General features: G+C 47.2%; 1 protein-coding gene across 1 annotated transcript in view; it reads left to right on the top strand.

The window, feature by feature from the left end:
- The first annotated feature begins 12,362 nt into the window (after positions 1-12,362).
- LOC135903154 (uncharacterized) overlaps positions 12,363-27,884 on the top strand; it is a 36,739-nt gene continuing 21,217 nt past the window's right edge. Inside the window, exon 1 of the mRNA XM_065433564.1 lies at positions 12,363-12,524. Within this exon, the coding sequence (XP_065289636.1) occupies positions 12,488-12,524 (37 nt within the window). The 5' untranslated portion in view covers positions 12,363-12,487. The remainder of the gene's footprint in view (positions 12,525-27,884) is intronic.

Raw genomic sequence — 27,884 nt, 5'->3', positions numbered from 1 at the left:
TTCAGATTATCGTAAACCTTTCAAAACTACTTCTAGACCAGCTTTTTGATAACGTCTTAAAAGCGTTTAGAAATCATATATGAAGAGCCCTGGCAAAGAGATTACTTGTCTTTCCTAATCCTATTTAAAGACCAGCTTTTCGAGTACGTTTTGAAGAGCTGTTCTAGATCGTCTGAAAAAAGTAATTAAGCCAGACATTAACAGACATATACAACGTTTCAACAACGAAGTTGTCTTACTCGTGTCTTCTTTAAACCGTTTTCATCGTCTCGGATAAACGTATAAAAACGTTATGTATTTTTTTGTGCTACCTGGGCAGTAGTTACTTAAATGAAACGATTGATTAACTGAAAGCCAGGTTTCTTGTAATGCAATGATATCTGGAGAGCGCTGCAAAGACAGACGCAGTCCCCGCAACATTGATCTGACTATAAATTTCCCTTCACCATACTCAGACGCAAAGTTGCTAAAGCTAAATAAGATTTTGATACTGAACGCTATAATTTTCTTTCAGACCTTGGGAAGAAAAAAAGCGCTTTTTAAATATATGAGATCTCGCAAAAATTATTCCATATCACCAGTAAATATTGACTCTGTAGTTATGTCGTCGTGCGAGAAGTCAGAATCACTAGAACGCATTGTTAAGGGCCCAGAGTGTAGAACATCGTTATTATCTTGTAGCATGCCAAAACCAGCTCTTGCGACAGACTTTATGGAAGTAAATGTGCCAGAACTTGTGCAAGTGGTTCGATGTTTGCCTTCGTCAGCTCCTGATCAAATTACGGTAACTAAGATAGCATTTTATTCAAGTATCTCCTTGTGACATTCTAGACACTATATCTATTCCCTAAATAATGCCTGGATTCTTCACGATTGAAAAATTGCTAAAGTGATTCCGATACCTAAAAAACAAAGATCAGGTTATAACATAGAAAATATTAGGTCGATTTTCCTTACATCTCATATGGTCAAATTCATCGAGTGGGTCTTACGTTATATAATTACTATCTGGATGTCTGATTATTTTATGTTAAGTCCAAACCAAGTTGAATTTATACCAGATTTCTCGATTTGGTGTGCTCATGCTGATCTAGAGAGCCGAATTCAACTCGCTGAACAAATAAACTAATATGCTGTTACAGTGACGCTCGACATAGTGAAAGCAGCGATTTATGTACCCCCCCCTCCCCAAACCACCCCCGAGAGGATAATAACAACCCCCCAAAATTATTCTAGACCAATCCCCCCTCCCCTCTTACAGACAAGCACTCATTCATTCCGAAAAAGAAAACGTTATTATATGCACTGTGGTAATCCCTTTAATAAAGCTTTACTCTTTGCGGAGGTGGACGCTATGTGGCCCTAATTTGAGGGCCAATTTTGATGTTCAGCGCGCAGACCACAGCACGCAGATCACAGCATGCAGACGACTGTGCTACACTGCGACCTGCAGGGAGCGGGGAAACCTTGACGTCGCGGTAAACGCAAGACAGGCCCGTGTCTTTTCGCCTACGCAACTGCCGATGCTCAGAGTTGCGTTCCGTACTACAGTCATGGTTAATGGATATCTCGAGGCATCACTGTTGTCACGGGCATATGCCTGTGTTTGGCTGTACACGCTCCGTCGTGCTGGAGCTGCCTCTATTCGCCGCTATCAACACAACTAGATCTCTTGTGCCGATACCAGTGACACAAGCACCCGCGAGCTTCACTTTGTTCTGCATAAAAAAAAAAGAATATACTTTGTGCAATCAAATGAAAACTCTAAAAAAATTTAATTGTGGGGTTTTACGAGCCAAAACCACGATTTGATTATAAGGCACGGCTGAGTGAGTGACTCCAGAAATTTTGACCACCTAGGGTTCTTTAACGTGCACCTATACTAAGTATTGGGTGTTTTCGCCCCCACTGAAATGCGGCCGCCAGTGGCCGCCGACGGCCGTGACCGGGATTCGATCCCGCGACCTCGTTGCTTAGCAGCCCAACACCTTACCACTAAGAAATCACGGCGGGTCGAAAATTCTAAACGCTGTCCCTTATGTTATTGCAGTATTCAAACGTGGCAACAGAATGCCATAGGTGTTTCAATATAGTATTGAATTTATAATCCCACAAACCGAGGCACATATTTTGGCTTTCTATACAGCGTTCGTTCGTGCCCGCTCGTCTGTGCCCGCCTGTCTCCACCTTCGTTGTAGTATTTCTTGCGCAACATCAGCTCGACATGCACCAACAAGGACGAACTCTCTTGTAACATGTGGTTTAATTCTAGTTCATGGGCTGGCGAATGGTTCATGGGCATGGGGAAGAGGGTTACATTACTTAGACAAAAAAATTGAAATCCACAATCGGCAAGTTAACAAAAAAATCACTAATTAAATTTTAACTAATTACCTTATGGCACATATTTCAGTTTACAAATTCTAGCCAGGGAGTTCGCAAAGCACTTGGAACGAATTCTCAGGATGACACCAGTTTAGGGATATTAATTCCCGAACTTTGCGGAGTCAGTGAGTGAGTAAAGACTTTATTTGAAAACAAGGTATTGACGGATGACGTTAGGCAGCCACGAGCCCCTGGGCCCGGGCGGCTTCTTCAGCTCTCTTGACCTTGGCCTGCAGGTCAGGGTCGGAGCTGAGCAACACGGCCTCCCACTGCTCAATATTACTTATTTCGTGATTTGTGTGATTTTCTGCTGGGCACGACCACATAATATGGCGGAGAAATGTTTTTGCATTCCAGTTACTTTTGTGCTTCAGTGCATGCATAAAGGTACGTTTTGTTAAGTAAGTGTAATGACAGTGCATTTTTACTGCAAGTTTGAGGTTGCGTATCTCGTAGATGATGCCATCCCCACTGTTCTTTTCAAGTGGATATGCCTTCCAGTCTGCCTGCTCAGATCAGTGCTGCCGTTCACATTCATTCTGAGGACAAGCAACGAGTATATGTGCTCCACTGTCTCAGGTACTTTGAACGCATCACAGACTATGGAGTCCGCACGTCGGATGTGATGCAAATATTGTCTAGTTAACACAACGCCTATATCTATAGCCTGCCCCCCAGACGCAATACGCTGAATTTTTTTTTCAAACAAATCACAGGAAGATGGTGTGTATTTACAAATGAGGTTGCATAGTCGAGCCACAAGCGCAGGCAATGTACGTATGAAAAACTCCAAAAAAAGTGGCCAACCTGAACCGTAAACCGTTTTTTGCTTCTTTCGCTTTCGCTTCGGCATAAAAAAAAATCGAAACGTTCCGGTTCGACCAAAAATAATGTTTTTTTTTTCGAATTTCGGCTCAGTGCTGGCTAGATACCCTAGTATAAACTTAAAGCTAGTATTGTCGGGATATGGTGTTTTGTGCTACCACAAGAGGGCAGTGCAGGTAAAACCACAACTTACTGAGTCAATGTTTTTTTTCAATCTTGCGGCACCCCATTTTCAAGAGCTTTAAAACATTTTCGCTAATGCAACCTATTTTTGGTAACACTGAACGCACATTCGTAAAATAGCAGAACGAGTTCAAATTTGTAACTTTACGAGAAATTAGGGAGAATCGGCAGGTGCGTGCTTGAAAGGGAACTATAAATAATTCGGAGAGAAAATGCTTCATTAGGAGTGGTTTCCCAATAAGCACTACGCTCTAGAGGTACGAACTTCTACAGGGTGTTTCACATAGCTGGACCGAACCAAGGTAATATGTGCCGTCGCTTGGGGATAGAATATATATATATTTTTTGCATTCCGCCTAATTATATAATTAGATTCGCCTATCTCATCTCCCGCTTCTATCTACGTCACCTCTCGACTTGCACGTTAGTCGAAAGGTAAGCGCTGCAGTTTCTGCAATGCTTTTGAGGGGGGTCATGCTACACCCAGGGTGCTCCAGAGGGCATCGTGTACATGCCACGCGATGGAAAGGTCCGAACAAGTTTCTCATGTAGACTTTCTACCACGCTCCTGCCGTGTATATAGATGCGGGCAGAGGAGGAGGAGGAGGAGGAGGAGGAGGAGGAGGAGGAGGAGGAGGCGGTGGCAGCAGCAGCGCAGCAGGGGCACAAATGTCGAAGGAAACGCAAAGAAATCTCTGCGATATAAAAGCTTCGCTTTAAAAGAACGCACAGGAACACTGCGAGTGACTGCTTGATCAGGCGCTACCACTGCCTAGAGGCAAGATGCGGCGGGAGCGTTCGCGTCGTGCCCGTCAAATTTAGAACTGGCGCCCGCTATAGAGGGATCGCTTACTGGGAAAATGTCCATTGAACAATTTACATAATTGAGCTAATTAACTTTTTAATTTATTAGTTTACGGCCCATATTTCAATCTACGAATCGCAGCCGGCGAGATTGCAAGGCATATCGACTTGGAACGTCAACGTCAACGTCAACGTAGCTTCCCAACGTCAACATGAAGCTACTTAACAGGCAATCTGTGTCGATGTCACTGGAAGCCTTGGTGCCAAATGAAATATTGGACATTCGAGTGAACACCCGAAAAAATCTTCTGGCGGTTGATGTCCAGCATGCGGCTGCCTTGACCGCTCTACGCAGCGTAACGGACCTCGATGGCATTCAGGTGCGCTCTTACATCCCTCTGGGATCTGACGTAGTCACCGGCGTTATCTACGACGTAGACGTCGCCATCCTTAATAACGACTTGCCGATTCTTATCAAGCCAGCCAATGATGAGGTCATCGTTGATGTTAAGCGGCTAGGCAGTTCACGCTGCGTGAAAATAGCATTCAAGGGCAAACATATACCCTCGCATGTCAAGGTTGGACACTTCAGACATGCAGTGCGGCCTTTCATTGCGAAACCTCTCCAGTGCCGCAAATGCATGAAACTGGGACACGTGAGCAGCGTCTGCGAAAATCAGGCAGCATGCCCCCGCTGCGGAGAGCCCCACGCTGCAGATAAATGTGGCGCGACTGTGGTGAAGTGTTCAAACTGCGGAGGATCACATGAAGCTTCATCGAAGAAATGCCCACATATTAAGAAGGAAATGGCCATCTTGAAAGAGATGGCGAGAGATCATTCATCTCATCGCGAAGCCGCCGAAAAAATCAGGAAGCGACGTTCACGTCACCGGCGCTCCTCAAGACAGGCTTCTCAAGGAAGGCGCATGCCACTTCCTACAACACCACCTCCTCCTCCACCGCCTAGGCCAGACAATGTGGAAAGGACCGCGAAGAGCAAGTCCACTGAGAAGGCGACATCTGCCGAATCTTGGCCGGCTCTACCAAAACGACAACATTCACCAACAGAATCACAGCAAACTTTCGCTGGACAACCCGCGACGTCTACTGTCGGCGATGTGTGCGACCAAGACAGGCAGGTGGCTGATATGCTGCAATCGCTAATTAATACAATGCGCATTATACTGAATAAGCTGCAAACACCAGCAGCTCGAAGCGCTCTGCAAATACTGGATGCACTAAATCCAGTGCTTGCTAGCATCGTTTAAGCACCATGGCTCGACCAATAGTCCCCTTCCGCACTGAACTTAAAAGTGCGTCGATCTTTCAATGGAATGCCAGGGGTCTAAGGACCCGTATATCAGACTTTCGCCAATTCATTTTCACAAATCGCTTCCCCATACTGGTCATTTGCGAACCAAATACATCAACTCCACTCAGACTGTCCGGTTATGAATCTTTCGTCTCGTCCACATGCGGTGCGAGCACGAAAGTGATCATCTACATCCGCACGGACTTCACATATGTCGCTAACGCAATAGAGCCTCATGACGACAACCAATATGTCTGCCTAAATGTCCAAAAGAAGAATGTCGCATTTACACTAATTGGTGCCTACATATCCCCATCGGGTCACTTTGACGGCGAACGACTTAAGAAAATATTACTAATGAACAATGGTCCCTGGGTTATCACAGGTGACTTCAACGCGCATCACCAGCTATGGGGAAGCACTAAAATGGACTCCAAAGGCAGGAAGGAGCCTTGCCTCCTTTGCTGCCGACCATGATTTGTGCTGTGTAAATGACGGCAGCCCTACATTTCTGCGAGGCACGAGCTACAGTAGCTGCTTGGACTTGACTTTGGTGTCACGGCGCTTTGCCTCGAGCGTCCAATGGTTTACAGACGTAGAAACACATGGAAGCGACCATATTCCAACATACATAACGATTAGAGGAATTGAGCAACGCTCCTCTACTGTGTTGCGTACAGTTGATTGGACAAAATTTAAGAAGGATATGGATGACACTTGTCGGGAAGGCCTCTCACACACTATCGAAGAAACAATCGCAGAGGCATTGAAAACGTCCATGTGCTCGCTTACAAGGTCAACAAGGCGAACAGACTTGGACGTGGAACTGGATAGGCTGCGTGCGGCACGCCGACAGGCGGAGAGGAGGTATCGGCGCACGAAGTCCGTCTTGGATCTGAGGGCTTCACGACGCATACAAAAGAAAATCCAGCGTCGCATGGATAAATTGGAAGATAAGCGATGGAAAACATTCTGTCAGTCGCTTGATCCCCGAAAATCGCTCTCGTACATATGGAGAACGGTTAGGGGTCTTCGCTCATCTCCGCATCAAAGGAAGCCCTTCGCTGCTCTGGCCCTCTACCAACTTCGCTCGGAACTTCAATTGGCTGAAGAGTTCTGCGCACGGATTGCTGGGTCCGTGGCCATCATTACTGACGCAGCATTGAATGACATCCCTGAGGCACGTGTACCAGAAATCAACGTGCTCTTTTCACTCGAAGAGCTCGATGCTGCGTTGGCGACCTGCAGGCGTTCTTCGTCACCAGGACCTGATGGCATCACGTATGCTGCCCTATGCCACCTAGGACATGAGGCACGTGATGAGCTTCTCAACTACTACAATGAGTCTTGGCAGAACGGCGCCGTTCCTAAACAATGGAAATCGAGCCGCTTGATCCCCATTCTGAAACCTGGAAAGTCACCGCTTGAGATCTCATCATATCGTCCAATTGCGCTTTCGAGCTGCGTCGGCAAAGTGATGGAAAGAATGATTCTTGCCCGATTGGAATGGTACCTAGAACGCTTCAACATCTATCCGAACGCCATGACAGGCTTCCGTCGAGGTCGCACGTCCATAGACAACGTCATTGACATCGTAACATGGGTCCAAAATCAAAAAAGCCTCAAGCGCCTGTCTGCGGCACTTTTTCTGGATATAAAAGGAGCCTACGATAACGTCGCCCATGAGGCCATACTAAACTCACTTGAGGCTGTTGGAGTTGGTGGCCGGATGTATCAATGGATTCAAGACTATTTGACTGAAAGGCGTTTTTTCTTACAGACCGAAGACCGCCCAACTTCAGACCATTACATCTGCCGTGGTGTGCCGCAAGGTGGAGTGTTGAGCCCTATTTTGTTCAACCTCGTCCTGGTAGGACTAGCGGATTACCTACCGCAGACAGTACATGTCTCAATATACGCCGACGACATTTGCATCTGGGCCTCTGCGGTGACTCGCCCTCAGCTAAGAGCCAGGCTTCAGCGGGCGGCAACCATGACGGCTTCTTATCTCCGAGAACAAGGCCTCAGTGTGTCTACTGAGAAGTGCGCATTACTTGGTTTTACGCGGAAACAAATGTCATCGTATCCTGTTACCATCAATGGTCAAGCTGTATTCTATGTTAAGACACATCGCTTTCTGGGCGTCATCATTGACCGCAACCTCTCGTGGAGCCCTCACTGCGTCTATCTGAAGAAGAAGCTAGTTGCCATTGCTCAGGTCTTCAAATTTCTATGCGGGAAAAACTGGGGTACACCAGTCCATTCTATGTTGCAGCTGTACAGGGTTTTGTTTCTCGGACTCCTACGTTACAGCCTACCAGTGTTGTCAAATGCCTGCAAGACGAACTTTCACACCTTGGAGAGCATACAAGGTCAAGCCCTACGCACGTGTTTGGGGCTGCCTCGGTGCACGTCAACAGCAGCAACAATTGCCATCGCAGGAGACCATACAATCCAGACACATGTAGCTGTCGACTCTCTCAGAGCGCACATTCGCCATCTGTCAAGGATCCCCGACCACCATTTGGCCTCCCTACCAGCCGAGAGACCTCAAGCGACCTTTTCACGAGTGATTAACGCTCATCAAGAGTACATACCAGCAAGTTTTACACCGGCGGCGAAGCCTTCCTCCCCCCTGTGGTGCCTGCGACAGCCTCAAGTGAATTTTGATATTCCTGGAATTACAAAAAAGTCCAATCATCCATCGCCGGCTCTGAAGCAACTTACACTCCTATTACTGCACCAGACGTATCATGACCGCATACACATATATACCGATGGTTCAACCTCACCTACCAGCTCAACTGCCGCATTCGTCGTTCCAGCCAAGAACGTTACAGTTAAATTCAAACTGTCGCACATGACTACATCTACATCGGCAGAACTTGCAGCTCTCCATGCCGCTATGATGTACATCACCGAAGAGCCAACAGAGAAGTGGGTCGTATTTTGTGACTCTAAGGCAGCCCTTCATAGCATCAAGTCCGCGTTACGTCACAGAACTTACGAGCAAATGACATCTGAAATCAGGGAACTGCACCACCATGCTCTGGAAAGAGGACACCACATTGTATTTCAGTGGATTCCTGCTCACTGTGGCATCGTCGGCAACAACCTAGCTGACAAGGCTGCCCGGTGTGCCCACGAAGATACAAAGACGCGTCCAACACCTTTGGCGAGGTCGGACGCTGCCAGAGAACTTCGCCTACTTGCGCGCAAGAAGTCCCAAGATCTCTGGACATCTAGTGGCTTCAATTGCAGATTACGTCAACTGGACCCCACGCTACGGCTACAACTGCCACCTAGCCTTTCCCGCGGCGAAGCAACCTTGTTGTGTCGCTTGTGGTTTGGAGTGGCGGTCACGAACGCATACTCCTACCGTATGGGAATGGCCGAGAGCCCGATGTGCAACTCCTGTGGGTGCGAGGAGTCCATCGAGCACGTATTGTGTACCTGCCCTCGCTACGATGTCCAACGCCTCTCTCTGCGGGCAACTTTACACAGACTAGACTCGAGACCATTTACCGAGTCAAAGATACTCGGACCGTGGCCACAACCGTCACTGGCTCGAAAAGCGATTCGTGCACTAGTGCGGTACTTAAAGTGCACGGGCTTAAGAGACCGCTTATAGTGTCATTGTATAAGGTGTCCCTCCCACATGTACTCATTGCTGACTCTCTCCCTTTCTTCCTCTTTCTATTCCCCTTTCCCCCACCCCCAGTGTAGGGTAGCAAACCGGATGCTGTTCTGGTTGACCTCCCTGCCTTCACTACCCTTGCTTTCTCTCTCTCTCTCTCTCTCGACTTGGAACGAATTCTGAGGATGGCACCAGTTTCAAGATATGCGCCGTCAAACTTGCGGTAAAAATGCACCGCTGTTCCATGCACTTCTTTATTTTGAAGACGCTGTTACAGGCACTGAAGCACAAGAACGAATCAGAACGCCAATGAATTTCGTCAGACACATTGAAAATTAATATCTCGAAACTGCTGCAGTCCTGATAATTCGTTCCAATTGTATAGATACGCCTTGCGAACTTACCTACTGTAATTCGTAGATTCAAGTGCATGTCATAATGATATTAATAATAAAGGTAATTAACGCAATTATGTTACTCATTCAATAGGTCTGTTGATTTCTCGTAGAAGTAATGGGCCGCCTCATCGAGGAATTTAGCTCAAGGGTTGGAATAGTGCTATCTGTCGCAGGCAATTTTTGATAATTTGGTGCCGCTAAAAAAACAGCTGGTATATAACTCGAACGTGTGGCAACAGATAATGAAATCGACGACGGCCACTCGGAACAAATTCACACGGTTCAAGAGCGCGTAATATAATTTGCTGTAAAATTTAAACGTGACGTTTACAGTTCCATAACGCGGCAAGGAAACCATTTATCGCAATTCTGCACACTGTAAATAAAGTTGTTTCAAAATCATGTTAGCACTCCAATGGACGATATGTTCCTGGTCATAAAATGTGCATTTAAATTAAAGTAGCCATATACATATAATTTACATTTAGGTCTTGTTCGCCACCATATTCAGCACATAGAAACCAACGATTAACACTATAGCATGTATCGCGCGTTACACACATTTCACGGGGAATGGATGATATCGCATCTCGTATTCGATCCTTGAGGTCATTGATGTTGCAAACCTTCCTATGATACACACGCTCCTTGACCATCCCCCACAACCAAACATCACAAGGTGTCAAGTCCGGTGATTGTGGAGGCCAACGCAATGGTCCACCACGATCCATCTACGGGGAAGTGTTTGGTCAAGATAGGCACGAATGTGTGCATAATGCGGTGGTGCGCCATTTTGTTGGAAGAAGCCCAAATGTCGGATTTGTAAAGGAATTTCATCAATGGCATACTCCTGCAACATCGTTCAATACATGTTTGCAGTCACTGTATAGATATCAAAGAAGTAAGGCACAATTACTCCAGCGGCGGTCACAGCGCACCAAACATTCACCTTAGGGGAGTCACGTTCATGTCCCAAATTTCTCAAGCATTTTCAATGCCCCCCAAAAATGGCGTTATGTCGGTTGACATATCCACTTCTCTGAAAAGTAGCCTTATCGCTGAATACCAATACAAGCCAAATGTCTTTCCGAATATTCGTCATTTCGGCGAAAATCTGACAACATTCAAATGTAACACGTTTTGCTCCATCGTTAGAAATTGGACGACTTGAATGAGATATGGTCGAATCTCAAGGTCGTATTTCAAGATACACCACCACTGTTGTATGGGGAATACCGGTTTAAAAACTGCACAGTCTTGTTGACTTCGATGGATTGCACGTATGGTTTGCTGCACAACATCAACGTTCCCATCACATCTTCCCGATTTCGGACGTCGTGCATTTCCTCGATAGTTGTTTGCTACTGATACCGTTTCCACAGGTTTTTAACGCGATAGCGTTAAGGGCCCGGTTTCGCAGAAAATTCTGTCTCGACATCCCGCGTCTGGCGTCGTTTCGGGGGAATTTCGAAGCACGCATACCCAACCACACAGGCCCTCCATGTGGCGCAATGAAGTTACTGAACTAATTGAATTTCTCAAGGTAAAATACGTAGAAAAATCGTAAAGTACGACTTACACACAACCTACAGACATGATAGCGTCGGACTGTAATTTGAATATACGAGAAAATATATTTATGTTACCCGGAAACTAAAAAAAAAATACCACAAACCCTTTTTCTAGCACTTCGACCATTGATAGAGCAGCCATGCCCTCCCAGATTTGCGCACGCAAATCTCAAAGGCCATAAAGCTGCGCGCCCGGTTCCTTGCAACACCTTCAGATGACCCTTGCCTCCGCCGCATCGTAGAGTTGCATGCAGTAACTCTACCGCACCGGGGCCCACTCAAGAGGCCGCGTTCCTACCAGAAAGCTCGCCTTCATGCATAGCGTTCGCCGCCAGCGTTTCCCGGTAAACATTACGGTTACATAAGCTGCAGTTGCCAGGAAGCATGAGAAGCAGTCAGGGATCTTTGAATACTATCGCCTTCCACTCTGAAAGGTGAAGCTTAAGCGTCCTGCAAATTTTTCGTGAATGCGGCAAATTGTTAAAGGGCTTGGTAGCTCACGTGCAAATCGATCCTGAAACGTTCGACGGACTACATAGTCGGTGAACCATGCACTTCCATCAAGCTTGCTACAACAGTTCTTTCCACCAATTTTAATCAGCCAGTCATTACGGAACCTTATCTGTAAAAAAACAACAACAACAACAAAAAAAACAATTACGTCGAAGGAGTAAGAAATCATAGCTAACACATGCACATGCATAAACAATATTCCACATATCCACTAATATACGCAAATATCAGACATGTTTAGTGCGTATATAATATTGAAACACCCTGTATATGACAGGCCATTTGAAGTGGATAAATCTGATACTATACACAAAGGTTAGACAGGTACACACCAGATTTTTTAAAACATTTACAGCTCACAGAGCCGAGGCTACAAATGCACGTGTTCTGTTTAAGTTAAAATTATCTAGCATAGGCACTATGTAGGGACATCTGTTATTGTAGTGGATTTACAAAGTTGTAAGCCTGCTGTTCTAATTTTTCGAATTTATGCAGCGTTTGGTAACCTTTACAGTCAAGAGAATATAATCAAAATTCTAAGACTGCCACTCGATAGAGAATTTTTCTTCTCCTTTTAGATGCCATTCACACTGGTTCAGTGATTCCTCTAAGCAAGCATTTCTGCTATGCGTGCGTACTTCAAGAGAGAGAGGGGGTCAAAGCCAGGCGAGCAGAACGTCCCCGCGCGTCACGTCCGCCGTCGCGTTGTGCGAGCGCTCAAGTGCACAGCCGGTCGCTCGGCGTCGTCTGCGCGCTGCACACTGCGACGCCTGCGGACTGCTGCGAACGTGTTCGCCAGCATGCCTGGCTGATCGCGCCGGAGTTGCACACTATTTGATGGGCGTTCCTCGCGCATACGATGATCCACGCAATTAGCCGCGTCACTTTCATCACTGGTAAGCATCCGCTCGGTTTCTACTACTAGCAGGCTCTGTTACTGAGGCTTATGCGCTTGAACAGACTGGTATGCACGAGCACGGACTTGCGCGTACGGTGCAAGGACGCCGCCGGGAGTGCAGAGCTTTGAAATAAACTGCAACAGCGGTCTGAGCACTGCCGCGCCGACGAACATTCCCCGCACACGTTCGTACGGGCATATCAAACATGTTTAAGAAGGAGCATACGAATAGAAAGCCGAATTTCATTGCGCAATGCACCAGTCTAATTGCGTCGAATTCAGTAGGTGATTTTCGAACGCCTGTGCTCGCGATCAGATATCTAAACATGATCTTGCCAAGCAGTTGTCAAACGCATGAACGAACCATTTGCCTTGTGAAAGAATTAGGTTTTGCGTAATAGGGAAAGTTCATTAAAGGTCTGGTTTAATTTGTGCTAGAGCCTGTGTATTGAATCCGTTCAGTCATTATATCAGCGCGTACCTGACGCGTAAATCTTAATTAAATTCAAGACCGATGAAAACAACTTTGCATTTGAGGGGTAATTCTGGGACTCAACAGAAGCAGTATATTCATTCTTCGAAGCAAGCATTTCACCGCACGGTGCAATAGTTGCACACACTTTAAATCACTGAATTTGCCAAGACGGCGACAAATGGCGTTTTAGAGGTCATTCCGCTCACATAAATGGCTGTGGAATAGCAACGAGTCTTTATTCATTTGGTTTTCCTTCTCGAAAAAAGCTTTTTCTTACGCTTTAAGAAAAAGAAACGGAACTTTGCAGCACCACTAATAGTTATAAGGGAACTGTTAATTCACATCGAGTCTTTCTGCAGAATGTTTTAAATGTATGAACTTCAGACGTGCTCTTATAAGGCACGGATGCGTGACAACAGGCCCGAAAACCAGGACATAAACATACGCAGAGCCCCAACTTTCAACTTACTTATATCCATCGAAGTTTCGGTTATATACAACCGCGCCAAGCAAATATGTTATTAATGTATAATCAGTGCACAAGAGGCAGTTCTGTGTGTATACGTTCTTTCTGCCGCCCCTCCGTGCTTTATAAGAGGGTAACGAGTTTCACGAAAACCTACATTTCAGCGTCCATGAACTTGGCCTTTGCTATCTCGAATTACTACTTTTAGAACGTTTTACATTGCTAAAATTAGTTGTTACAATTGTACTCAAAAATTGCGCGACCAAAATGCAGCCAGTCAAGGTGAAAACACAAACCAGCATGATAAATTTATTGTCAAATTTTCACTTGGTTTCTGTTGGCTTCAATAAGTTGTAACTAACTAACACGGAATTACTCCGTAAAATTGTTCTTCCAGTTCGTCCCCTGCTGGTCCCACTTAAATATTTTCATCTGGAAATCGTAGATAAACCTTCCACCACAGTGAAGAGGCACAGAAGAAGAAAGAAAGGCGAATAATTCTGAGTTCTTGAATTCGTTCTGACTACTAAGAGTCTGAAGTAATTATTAGCACCTAGGATTTAAAAAAAATTGCAAACAAAATAAAGAAACGTGAACGAGGGCACTATAACATATATGACAGTTAGTTACACTGACGTCAGCAAAACTAAACGACTGAGCCTACGAGGATATTCTGATGTATTGTCCGTCAATACTGAGTTCTCAGCGCAATGAAAATAAAATTTCTGCCGCTGGGTTATTTTGACCTATGCGCCACTGCGTGCGCATGCGCAGTCTCTCTAATCGAAGCGTCAACAAGGGCGGCCGCGGTCGCGCCATTTGCAAAGAAACTACCCCCTGCAGAAAGAGAATGGAGACATGCATTGAATTTATCGCCAGACGTCCCCTGCTTCTTGTAGACGGCATGCTGCGGGTTGAGATGGAGCTGCGATGTTGCCGGCACAGCTGCTTGTAGCACGTAGGGGCGCTGCCGGCAGCTGCCAAGGGCTCCATTGTGTCCGCGCTAGCGGAGGCGCACATGTACATGCAAAGGCCAACCAAGCACGCACGGAGTGCGGTTACGAAAACATCAGGGTGAGAATCACACACGCAAGTGAATGCTGAACGAGAAGTTCAATGAACACTGGAGCACTCTTGTTAACAGCGTTTTCAAACCTCAGAATATGTCGTTGTCATTTTCAACTGTATGAAGCGATGATGATGAAAACGTTTTATTTAAAGGAAAAGGGGAGGGGAATTAGGAGAAGGGTGGTCAGATTCTTATTCCGGAATTCCGTTGGCTAAGGCCGCCGCCCTAGTTCTTTCCACGATGGCTCGCTGATCCTTGAGGGTTGAGCTGGACAGGGCTGCCTCCCATCCTTCCCACGTTGGCTGTTTTATAGTTTCTAAGGCACTATTAGCCTGGCAGGCCCATACCATATGGTACAAATCTGCTTTCTGCCCGCAGAATTTACACTCGGCCGAAAAGGATTGTGGCTCAATAGCATGTAGCTTGACTGAGTTATTAAATGACATGGTTTGTAATCTTCGTAAATGACATTCTTCTGATTTCCTTAGTCGGGCCCGGGTATTTTTGTCGCGATAAGCGCAAGTGATGTAATACGTCTGCATAAGTTATTAATGGCACTGGGAAGTACGAGTCTTCGGGGAGGGAGGAGGAGGGACCCCGGGGGAGAAAAGCTCGGGCGGCAGCGTGTGCACACTCATTTCCCTCTACACCCTCGTGACCTGGCACCCAAATCAGCTCTTTGCGCGAAGCGAAGACCCCAGATTGTTTGAGTATCCTGCAAGCTAGCGGTGCAATTCGGAACCGCGTGTAATTTCTATATGCAGTTTGCGAGTCTGAAATGATGTATTCGCAACTAGGATGCGAAGCCGCCATGGCGATCGCCACCTCTTCCGATTCTGCAATTTCCCCGTGCCGAACAAGAAGTCCATTGACAGTCTGCCCTTGATGCACCACCGATATTGTGGAGACTCCTCCCACCGGACCCGCAGCATCCACGAAGAAGGCTCCTTCTAATTTAGAATAGATCTGGTCCATCTTCTTGGCTCTTGCCCTGATATTCTGGGTGCATGTTTTTAGGAAGGGGCAGTGTCGCGAGTTTGCCCCTCTACTTTTTAGGAATGTCTTGTCTTGTTGCCGTATAGTAAGGACAGCTGATATTCAGGACCTCCAGGACCTTGCGTCCCATTTTCGTCCCTGCCAATCTGGCATATTGACTTCATAGGTGGGCCTCAATTATCTCATCTGTTGTATTGTGCACCCCCAACTGCACAAGCGCTCTGTAGATGTTTTGACCGACAGTCCTAGTGCCTTCTTATATGCTGTTCTGAGCATGACATCGAAATGCTTTAAATCGCACCTCCTCATCCGAAGGTACGGAGCCACGGACACAGTTCTGCTGAGTATAAAGGCTTTGACCAACCGAAAAGTGTCGTTCTCCATCATCCCTCTCGTCTTATTGGTGATACGTGTGATCATTCGCGTTACTTGTTCGCATGATGTACGGAGTTGAGTAATCATTGCTGCTTTGACACCCATGTTGTTAACCAGTAGTCCCAGGATACGCACTGTCTCCACTTCAGGGATCGCAGCGTCGTGCACCTTAATTTTCACCGGGGCTTCATCTTCTCGTGTGCGCATGATTAGAAGTACCGATTTTTCCGGAGAGCAGCGCAGTCCGCATTTCTCGGCATATTTTTGGACTGTCGAAGCAGCCTCTTGTAGCGCCTCTTCCATCTGCCCCAGACTTCCCTTCGTCACCCAGACCATGATGCCATCTGCAAAGAGGGTTTGCCGAATTCTTTCTACGCGATCAAGTTGTTCAGGCAAATTTAAAAGGGCAATATTGAAGAGCAGAGGGGAGAGGACTGCTCTTTGTGGCGTACCCCTAGTGCCCATAGGAATTGGCTGGGACCTAAAATCTCCAATTTTTACATGAGCCTGTCTGTCTAGTAGGAAGTCTCTTCTTCCACACTGTGTCTTCCGCAGGTTCTCCAGGAGCTTTGAGTGCTTCACATTATCGAAAACGCCCTTGAGATCTAGGGCTAAGATGGCTCTGCTACTGCGTTTGTTGGGTGGGTCAATAACTTTCATCTTGAGCTGCAGCAGTACGTCTTGCGTGGATAGGCGCTCCCTGAAGCCAAACATGGTGTGAGGCATGTAATCGTTTTCCTCCAAGTACGCTGAAAGTCTAGCATGCACTGCTTTCTCCATCAGCTTGCCGGCACATGAAGTGAGCGAAATCGGACGGAGGTTGCTAATATTTACCTTTTTGCCCAGCTTAGGGATAAAGCTGACGTCTGCCAATTTCCACGCCAGGGGCAGCTTGCCAGCTCTCCAGCACTCATTGCTATAATCCGTAAGCTGGCCTAGAATCTTCTTGTTCATGTTGGCGAGCAAGCCGACCGTAATTTTGTCCATGTCCTGGCGTCGTACCTCTTCTCATGGTTAGTAGCGCCGCCTGTATTTCTGCTACTTCGAAGTCTCTGTCGAGTTCTGGATTATCTTTGCTTTATACTGCAACACAGGCTCGTCATCTTTGGTCGTGCAGAGGTATTTGCTCGTCAGGGCTGCCGACAGCTGCTCATCCGTACCCTCATAGCCGTGGAGGGCTCTCCTGAGATTCCGCTGCTGCTCTCCGCTCGTCGTGCTGGGCTCGATGAGGCATCGCAGGAGGCTCCACGTGGACTTGATGTCAAGCCCGCCTCTCAATGAGTCGCATTTGATTATCCAGTTGTTCTTGGCTAAGGTCCACGTGTATTCCTCTGCTTGTCGTGTAATTTCAGCGATCTTGATTTTAAGCTTGCGATTCTGTTTTTGCTTCTTCCACCTTCTGGTGAGGCCCCTCCTGGCCTCCCAGAGGTGGGGCAGGTGGTTATCGACTGCCGGGACATCCTCTGAGGTGTGCAGCGTTCTCGTGACTTTCTTTCTGGTAGCTAGCAGCGACTCAGCCCATTGCTAATAATCTTCAATAGGCGAGTCGAGTTGAGGACCCTTGGACTCTCGAAAAAGCGACCAATCCGTAAGCCGGGCTTGTCCCCTGTGTTTACGATGCTTGTTGTGGTCTAGGCGAATTTTGAGTATATAGTGATCACTGCCTTAGGTTTCGTGAGTATTTTGCCACTCGGAATTTTTAGCATTTTTGACTAGCGTTAAATCGGGGCATGTGTCCCTTGAAACGCTGTTGCCTATTCTTGTAGTGTGCTGCGGGTCCGTCAGAATAGTAAGAGCCATATCCGATATTGCTGCTGCCAATTTCCTGCCTTTTACGTTCTCGTTGTTGTAACCCCAGAGAAAGCTGTGCGCGTTAAAATTCCCCACTATAATGAGAGGCGCAGTTTTTGCAGCCTGCGCTGCTTTCCGAAAAATTTCGTCACAAACTGCTGTCCTGTGTTTCGGGCGGCTGTATATGTTAAGTACGTACGCCCCTTTACTGAAACGAGTGTTAGGGAGGATACGAATAAACACATGTTCTATTTGAGCATTAAGTTCGAGGTCTATAGTTGAAGCCGGACTGCCTTTATGTACAAGTATGCAAGTCGAAGTTCGATGCGTACTGTACGACCTGAGTTTAACTGCCACATTAGCGTCCTGTAACGCAATTACATCCGGCCTCTCATCTAGACAGTCCACATTCTGTTGCAGGGATTCCCACTTACGCTTAAAACCCCTGCAGTTCCATTGCAATATTGTTAACTTAGTTTGACGAGCCTTATTGCAAACTGGAAGAGGCAAGTCCTCGTTCTATACTCAGGTCAAGCGCATCATCAGACGCAATCTGCCTGGTGCCCATTTTTCCTGTAAATCTGGGTGTCTTAGTGCGCGAGCATTCAGGGTATTCTTGTAACTTACGGTCGATCCTAATCTCGAAAGCATGGAGTTTTGAGAGATGCGGCTCTAACATTTTATGAATTGTCTGCTCTGTCATTCCTTGTAAGTTCTGCTCGATTTTTTTGCTTCGCGTCTCTTCAGTTCTTTCTACGCTAGCCTGTAGGCTTGGTAGCATAATATTCCATTTTCTCAATTTCTTCCCACATGCGCTTTCCCATACTTTCCATCCATGCACTGAATTTCTTTGTAATTGAGTCGACATCTGCGCGCGTCGTACACTCTTCGAAGGTGCAGTCGCCAACGCTACGCTGCCGCCCGACGCTCCTCGGCCGATTTCTGACATACGAGGGGTGACTTAGTTGCACTACCTGACGGCAGCGGGGGAGGGTTGTCCTCCTCCATCGCCTGAGCTGAGGGTACCTGAAGTGCTCTAGAGTTTCCTGGATCGTTCGCTGCCGTCTTCTCTCTAAGTTTTTGTATTTCTAGTTAGAGCCTTTCGTTCCCAGCCCTTAGTTTCTATTTAGGCAACGTGAGGGGAGGGGAGGCAACCACACTAGCCCAGCTCACCTTGTTGCTGCTCGTTTTGTTTCCGGGACTGTGTTATAGCTCTGGCCCATCGTGCTTGTCTGCTGGACGACCGCCTCTGGGCCCCCTCTGAAAGCTCCCGCATGCGGTCGAGGCGAAGGGGTCTCCCCCTGCGTCCGAGCTTGCAGGTCGGGGGCTTCGCTTCCTCCAGCGTTCCTGGAGTGATGTTGCTGATTGGCTTTTCCATTGACGGGCATCCGCCTGGCCCCAGTTCCAGCACCGCCTCTCCTGTACTTTTGCGTGCACTGAATTGATCCTGTGGCATGAGGGCCCCCGCAAATGAGGCAGCTGGGTTGACACTCGTGGCCCTCTTCTAGATTCGTCTCGCCGCAAGCCTGGCATCGACCGACCTGCGGATTAGGGCAAACATCGGCGCGATGTCCGATTGTGCCGCAGCGGGGACAGGCTGGCGTCGTCTTGCGGTAGAGGCGAACCGGCGCAGCTTCTCCCCAGTAATAAACGTTGAAAGGCACCTTCCGGCCCTCGAACGTGATCGCTGCTACGTTGGTCTCTCCTAATTTTCGGACTCCTACTACTGGAGCCTCTGGCGAATAAATGGCTTGAGTAATATCCGCTTCAGTGGCTGTGGGATCCACTTGAATAACACCACGGCTTGTGTTGTCCGATGACTTGAGGTAGGCTTGAACCGCTCGGGCCTTTCCTCCGAGTTGGAGCTGTCCGATCGCAAGGACCTGACGAATAAGTTGGGCGCCTGCGACGCCCGCGGAATGCCGGCGGCAGCGTACATTTCTTCCCCGATCTGGTTGCTGCCCTTAAATTGTGCGAGGTTGAGAGTTCCCTTTGGCTTGATGATGACCACAGCGTCTTCCGCTCCTAATTTGGGCATAACTTGTGGCTTCCAGCGTTTACTTTGAGCTTACTTGCCAAGAGCCATAGTGGTGACGTGGCCGTCATTGCCGCCACCGTGGCTGTCTTGATCGATGTTCCGAACGGGCGTGCGTCGAGGTTGCTCGCTCCCACTGTTCTAACTTTTTCTGGATGGTATACTCTGTAGTTTCATCAAAAACTGGCGTCTCCGCGGTCGAAAGCTCCATTTCTCGCATGCTGTCTGGGTCATAGCCCCGTACGAGAGCCATGGAGGCCGCGTCTGGTGCCACGTCCGGGGGCAGCTACCACGCCTACGGCGTTCGCGTGGTTGAAGAATAAAGTCCCGTAGAACAGCGAAAAATTGGCCCACCTGGATAAGAATGGTGTTCACGGGTTCCCGATAACTTCATAGATGTAGTCCAACTGGTTTCGTGCGGTGCAGAACAAATTTTCGGCGACAGAACATCGATTCGATAGAGCCGACGTGAAATATGCGTCCACTCTCCTTGATAACTCGCAGCGCACCCCCCCCCCCCTTCCTCTATGAAGCGAGAAGAGCGAAATTTGTACCAACACAAGGACCTTTACCCGTGTAACATAAAGGGCCTTGTCTTGGAGCTCGCTTCCTGCATTTGTTGGTGACAGGCAACTGCAGAAGGCGTTCGAACCAGGAAAAGGTACAGGATTTCGATAGCCCACACTTTAAGCCTTATAAGCAATGCTACGTCGCTTTTGAGCAAGCCCGTTCGAAATAAAAGGCAAAAAAATGAAAAGGTAGCAAGGAATCAAGCAAATAATAATAAATTGTTACATGAATAAATCACACAAAATAAATAGAAATAACAACCCAGTTTCGCCCCTTTCCCAGAACCTTTTCTTCCACAAATGAACCTTCTGTTCGGCAGCATCAAAATCTAGTTTCAGTAGTTGCTGCATTGCACCGCGTTTGTTCATTTCTACATCTCTTAAGCAAGAGCGCCATTAAAAGACGATCCCCTATGACTGCCAGCAATCGTGCGTTGAGGGAATGTTGGTGGCGTTTCAAAATGCTGCCACGACGGGTTGTCACTTGCGCGCACAGAAAGAAAGAGCGTGTGAATCGCAATAATAATAATAATAATAATAATAATAATAATAATAATAATAATAATAATAATAATAATAATAATAATAATAAAGAGAGGTGGGAGGGGAAGAGCAACAGCAGTTCTGCTTTAAAAAATGAATCGTGCCCATGTTTCATACGCAGAATTCAAGAGACAGCGATAAATTTGTTGAGAAGAAGGGCGGAGAGTTCAGCCAGAGGTGCACTTCTGTAACCAATTAACACTGTGCCGGGAAAAAAAAAGGAAAAGGTGAAGAAACATGACTATGGTGGGTGACGATTAGGTCAAAGGGTAGAAGCTACACGCACGTCGAACGGTTCTACACGTACACTGCACCTTTCATGATGATGATGATGATGATGATTTACTATCACCTCCTTTGAAACAGAGGCGGCGACTAATGGTAAACTAGCCTGCTAGAGCCAATCAAGTAATTTATATATATTTGTCAGTCTAGCATTTTGTCTGTCTCCTTAATCTTTCCACTCTTCCTTAAAACCTCTACCTGTAACGGACCCGGTCCTATCAATTTCTTACCTGCTTTTCTTCCACCAATAGTCTAAATGTATCTTATCTCGACTGCTGACCGGGTAATGTTCCCTTCCACGTTAAATTCCAGCGCTTCTGGAAGGTGGACGTCTCCTACGGGTCGCGCTGGGTGAACGCCTTCGCATTCCATTTGGATTTACTGAGTTGTCTCCGCATTTTTGCTGCAACACACATATGCCTCTTCCTATAGCGAATGTTCGCTATGGTATGCTTTTTGTTCTTAGGCAACCATCAAATAAAAAGGCATTGCCCTTTGTGTTATCGCACAGATTTTCCCTTTTAATTGTTTTCTTGCGATTCCTGTAAATCTGCATGGTCTTCTTTGTTTCCATCATTTGCATCCAATTCACTGTCTCTGTTTCTCTCACATTCTTTTTGATAACTCCTGGTTGTCTAGACTTTCAATTACCCTGTACTTGGCTGCCAACTTTCTTGACCTTTTCCTCCATGTCCACGCTCCTGAGGTACAGATATTTGTGCACTTTAAGCGCCCATTTATTTTCATCCAAGCTCCTGAGTCTTCAAAACTAATTTTGCCCTGCACTTCTCTGACTTCAAAAGAGGCCGAAGCCACGCCTCCCTGCACTGCATCATTTGTGGTTTTACCGTGGACCCCCAAGACCAACCGGCCTGTCGACCTTTGCTGAACTTCCAACCCGGACAAGACGTCTGATTTTAAGCACATAATTGTAGTTGCGAACGTTAGTGCTAACACCATTACTCCTTTCCTCATTCTTTGCACCACCTCATATTTTCTGTATCTCCAAAGCGCTCTGTTTCCTTATTGCTACATTCCGCTTCACCTTCATTCTTAGATCATCTTGGTGGATGCTTGAGCAGGTCTCTCCTTCGGTTATGTATATACCAAGATATTTATGTTGCTTGACTATGGGTATGACTTGCTGTTGAACTGGTACCACGTAATTGTTCATATCTTCATTAAAGATCATAAGTCTCGACTTCTCTGTAAAATACTTAAGGCCGAGATTTGTCGTTGCATGACCACACATATTCGCACGTTTCTGTAAATTTCCTGCATTGTGCTCGAGTAGCACTACGTCGAACGCATACATCAGCCGAAGGACCTTCTGTTGCACCCTTTGACCATTACGGAAAAGCAGCAGAGCTGAACACCCAGCGCCACTTGTCGACAGTAGCGGCGAAAATCGGTTGGGGCCAGCACGCCGTAGCATAGTAGCTGAATACCTCGCGGAGGTAAAGAAGACGCAGCTGTGTACTCTTACATAATGCCACAAGAGACAAATAAATGCACTCGAGAAGATTTCGAATGCGGGTAAATTTTCTGTAGAAGCCTTACAACAATGACAGCGGGCAGCACTTAGTCAAAACCACGTCGAAACTGACGAAGGGCGTTTTTTCATTTTTACTCGGGATGCGTTTACGTGTTGTCAAGCTGCCGCGAGCAGCTTTCTTCCTGAATCTGTCTTTGCCCTGAAGCCTAAACTCTGAGGCGTATCAACGTGTCGTGTAATTCGATAATTTGACTACGTTCACATTCCAAGACGTTTTTCAACAGGCCATGAACATTTAAGAATTGGCTATCAACGATTATCGACCGCCATGTTTACTTAAACGACTACGCCACTGACAAGCGCGTGAAAAGTTACGTATACATGGAGTTATTGCGCAATACGCTGCCTCTGGAAAAAACTTTTGGCAGTTTCTATCCAAAAAAATTATTCCTTCGTAGCTTATCTTAGACTTCTGCACCAGGTGTTTTGCATGCCACTACCAAGAACATGGTGACTTACTGACGTATTTACAGGCGGCTAACGCAAATTGGTGCAGGAGTGGGACTGCCCAAAGTCGTTTTGGAGCAATTTTTGGAGCAAGCAGAGCGTTTTGGAGCAGCTTGGAGCAGACTAAGTTTGAGCAATTTGGAGCAGATAAAATTTAATTCTAAAGCAGTCTGTACCAGGCCAATCTGAATTTTGGTGGAATAATGGAATGTGGCAGCGCACTTCGAAATCACGAAGGAACACAGAATAAAAGAAAAAGAAGCGCGTAGCAAAATAATGCTTTGTAACTATAGTGTACTAGAATATGGAAGAGTGTGTCGAGAGGCGGCACGGCGCATGCTTTCTTATAAAGCCGAGAATATCGGTGGCACTACGATCGAACTATATATTCCCGCGCCGATGCTCATGATGATAGCGGAAAACGTTTTCAATTTATGGGGTCCAATTGACGCGGCAACACTTATTGGGTGAAGATATGTCACTGCAGACCCAGGGAGCCGCAATCAACCCTGGGCTGGTATAACGCAAAGCTATTCAAATCTGTCATTATTGTGATAGCAATTATATGGGCACTCCAGGCGCATTTCTGCCGTCGGTGTCACCGTGATGTTCCGTATAAAGTCAAGGGGAAATAACATCGTCGCCGCGCGCCGTATGCTGTACAGTCTGTACGCGTGAAAGCGTGCGAGAGTGAGCCGATCGACGTTTGGCGGCTCAATCTCGCGCGCGCAAGGGAACAAAGCGGGGAGAATGCGCGTCATCTTCCGTCGCGCGCATGACACCGGGGGGAGGGAGCGTTCTACTCCGGCGGCTGCTGGGTACGGCGCGGCCGCGCGCGCAGGGCCTTGAAAGCGACCTGCAATCGGGACTGAGTCCGAGTGCTGATAGCTTCGTGTGCGCTGTGTTTTCGCCGCTTAGATCGCGTTGAAGCGAGAGGCAGCACGAAGATCAATTCGCTCGCTGCTGTTGCCGCGCTTCCTGTTTCCACCGTTTTGATTGCGAGTTTCCATGGTGATCGAGTGAGATGTACTCATGTCTGCTTGTGCCCGCGTGACACCATGCTTGTTTATTTAGTTATTGGGCGAATGTTTACAAGTTTATACGGCCGATAAAGCTACTATATTTACTTCGTATAGCGGTCTACTAATTTGCTATCACGATCGATGCTCCGCTTCTCCGGCGAAACTGCGAATTTTTTTTCAAATGCACCATTACGTCAAAATGGCTCAGACCTCACCCATATGGGCATAAAAACAGACTGGCACAGTTTTACATTAGAGGCGACCGCCCGCTGAACGCGCTGTTGCGAGCGCTTCCCTAATGCTGGCAGCGCCGTAAGCCTACTTTTTGTTGTTTTGCGCCTCAACTATGGGGAGCGCCGTGCCGCCCGGCCCACTCAACCGTATTCTAGTACACTCTAAATACAGCCGCCCAAGTGGCCGCGCCCGCCGGCCACTTGCCTGAAGCGCCGAAAAGTCCAGTGTTATAAGCGCGAAAATTCTGTGCGGAATGCGCTCTCGCGCGGTGTGCGGCATGTGAACGGCTGCACTTTTTTCGGAGAACGAATCCGCTCGCTGTTCGCGGCCACTGCCGGAACACACATGCCAAAGCCGTTCTGGCGGAGCGCGGCGCAATTTCCGTCAATTTTCTCTTGAGCAGGAGTCCCACCTCTGCTGGGGTCGCCATCCTGCGTTATAAAGGAAGCTTTAGCTCTGTAGCTCCCATCTATAAATGCATGGGAATGGAGAAATCGGTTTTCTCGGCAGCCACTGCATCGATTTTGATGAGGGTTGCTGTATTTAAAAGGAAAGTTAGGATCTAGCAGCTGTAACAATATATTTTTATTTATTACTTATGTAGTAAAAAAATATTCTTGAACATTGCAGGATTTCAGAACACATCAGCACAACACGTGGTGCCGACAATTAGCGAGCTCTTCGGTGGGGTCGGCTTGGGTAGGACGCCTTGATGTGCGTACGCTGCGCATCGAGGCACCTTAAGCTGGGACGGCTTGCAGAATAAGCACGAACTTCTTTCACATGCCCCTCCTGCAAAAATGCAGAACTTGCAAGCATGTCAGTGCTCACGCGGATCAAGAGTTTCTGTGCAATAGAGAATTTTTGGGTGTACAGTCGTTGGGGGACGCAAGCCACCGTGCGTACAAAAGAACGCAAAACGAGCATAAAAGAGCTCGAAGGGCCCATATTGGATATTGCGTCCCCCAACACTTGTATGTGGTTTTGGTACCGTATTCTAAAACCTTAGTCAATAGAGAGTTTTAGGGTGTCCGGTATACGCAGTGGCGTTTGAGTAGTACCGGGTTGCCGGACGCTGGTATAGCGGCGTCTTGTGGCGCGTCTTCTAAACACACTGTCTTATAACCACGTTTTCATGTTCCATCAGAGTTCTTATCGAAAATCATTTAAATGGGCAACGTGTTCGCTATCACGTCGCTGCCAAAAATTTACACCAGCAGCGAAATAGGATACACTTGGCTACTGCAATAATAGTTCTGTGTTTTTCTGGTTGAGCTCTGCGCCACCAACCCAGCCGCTCACGTTTACGCCTCCGCTAACCCGATAATCTGCAAATGCCATCGTGTGTGCTTAAAAAAAAAAAAAAAGAAACCCGACTTGCGAGACCTTGCAAGATCAGAACCCAAATTTCAGCGGAGCAGCTTCCAGACAAACAGGCGGAGGCGTTTCTCGTTCTTGTGAAACCTTTTCGCCAACCCTCGTGCACCCTCCAGAAACCGCCCTCACCCGCCGCGCCGAGCTTTGCAGCTGTTGCGCCGGCGTTAAACACACGAATGCTGACAACGCTCTCGAATGAATACTTATGAACATTGAAATATACTTTCGACTGTTTTTTTTTTTTGTAAGCGCAGAGTGTATCTCGTATACACATGCAATGTTTAAAGCACAAATGCTCATGCATTTCCTTGCATCAGCAATTATAAAATTGAATTAAATGCTCGATGCAGCATTTTATACGCTCCGACAGCAATCAGGGAATTTCCTACAGCGCGCCAAATGTACCTGTAACGTTGAACTTTCTCGCGGTACGATCCAAATTATTTGCATGCCGGCCCGCGCACTCCTCTCTCTCCGGCAACGAGGCGGCTCACAACATAGCTCGAGGACTTACTCACCGAGCAAGTGAGCCAGCCCAGCCGGGAACGAGGAGACCCTATGGGCTGCTACAAATAAATCACCGATTACTATCGGCCGGGAAGGGTCTGGTGCCCACCACCTCATCCAGAGCTAACCAAGAAACAGGCGGTAGCCTGGCGCCTCCTGCAAACAAACTTGTATTCTAACCCGGTGCCTGCAGCAGATTCTATCCGGAGCAATATAACGATCAATGTAAATTATGTATGGGTATAGGGCGGATCTGCCACATATTTTGTGGGCATGCTCGAAGGCGGCTCCTTACGGGGCCGCAAAATTCATAACCGGCAGCAGTGGGAGACCCTGCTGCTCAGCTCAGACCAGCGAGACCAGGGGTGCGATCTTGTACGCGTTCCAAACTCGAACGGAGGCGGTCCGTTCTTTCCGTCGCGAAATTGGCGGTCCGTTCCGTTGCGTTCGTCCGATAGCAGACAACACGGAATGATTGACAGCAGATATCACTTCACAATTGACGTCATGGCGTTCGACACCGTTCAAACTGACCAAGCGTGTGCGGCTCGGTGGAACGGACCGCCTCCGTTCTATTTTGGAACGCGTACAAGATCGCACCCCAGGTGTGGGCTGTCCAGCTAGCCGAAGCAGCCCTGAGACCCAGGAGATCTGGGCCGTCTGGTAGACGGAGGGAGGCTGCGTCCGCCCTATAGTGATTGCTGGCAATAATAAAAATTGACTCTCTCTTTCCAGCACCTTCCTCCCAACTCTGTACGAAGTTTCATCTCGCTGCGCCGAGTAGTTCGTAAATTGCAAACATTTTAGGCCCCTCGCAAAGAACGACAAGAGCCGCAATTTACATAAACGTGATATTCTTCTACTGCGCCCGTGTAACTTTAAAATTGCTATAGCATTTTTCTTCGGAGACACACTTCTACCACGTTTTATGTTGATGCGCCTGCTCGTCCTGAAACGACGAATTGTTGCATATCTAGTAGCAATCCAATCAATTAACAGAAATTTAGCAATTCACCCCAACGTGCCTATATATACTCCAGACTTGCAAATATGTCTGCACATCACCGTTTCCATGCCTAGCGTCCCTTTCGAATTTTAGCATGCTATCTCCGATGGTTCTGTCAATCAATTTTCGTCTGTAGTTCCATGCAACCTAAGAATTCAATGCAAGCTCCGGCCACAAAACAGTGCACTTGACATCTGTGCCTCGGCGTAACAAAAAATAGTTGCCGAAAGACGCCTTAATCTATGGAAATGTATCTCACACTGTTAAACTACTATCTTAAACAAAGCCACGAAATGAAAGCAAATTATGTAAATGCGTTGTTTGTGGGAATTAAGAAAATAATTGTACTGTAGAAATCCGAAACGGCAGAAAGGGTAGGATATTAAAGTTAAAAAAAAAACATCAGGTAGGCTGTATCAGGGATGTAGATGCAGTGAATAGGCTGTATCAGGGACCTAGATGCAGTGAGATACGTACGTGAAACGTGTTGTGCCTGCTGCAGACGGTGTATGGGCACTAGGGTGCAGAAATGACGTAACCAAATACGCGTTACATGTATTCACGCATTAGAAAGCTTATATGTCCAACTTAGCCATGCTAGAGTTA

This window comes from Dermacentor albipictus, chromosome 1, assembly GCF_038994185.2.
Source record: "Dermacentor albipictus isolate Rhodes 1998 colony chromosome 1, USDA_Dalb.pri_finalv2, whole genome shotgun sequence".
Lineage (NCBI taxonomy): Eukaryota > Metazoa > Arthropoda > Arachnida > Ixodida > Ixodidae > Dermacentor > Dermacentor albipictus.
This window is presented reverse-complemented; position numbering and strand designations above follow the sequence as displayed.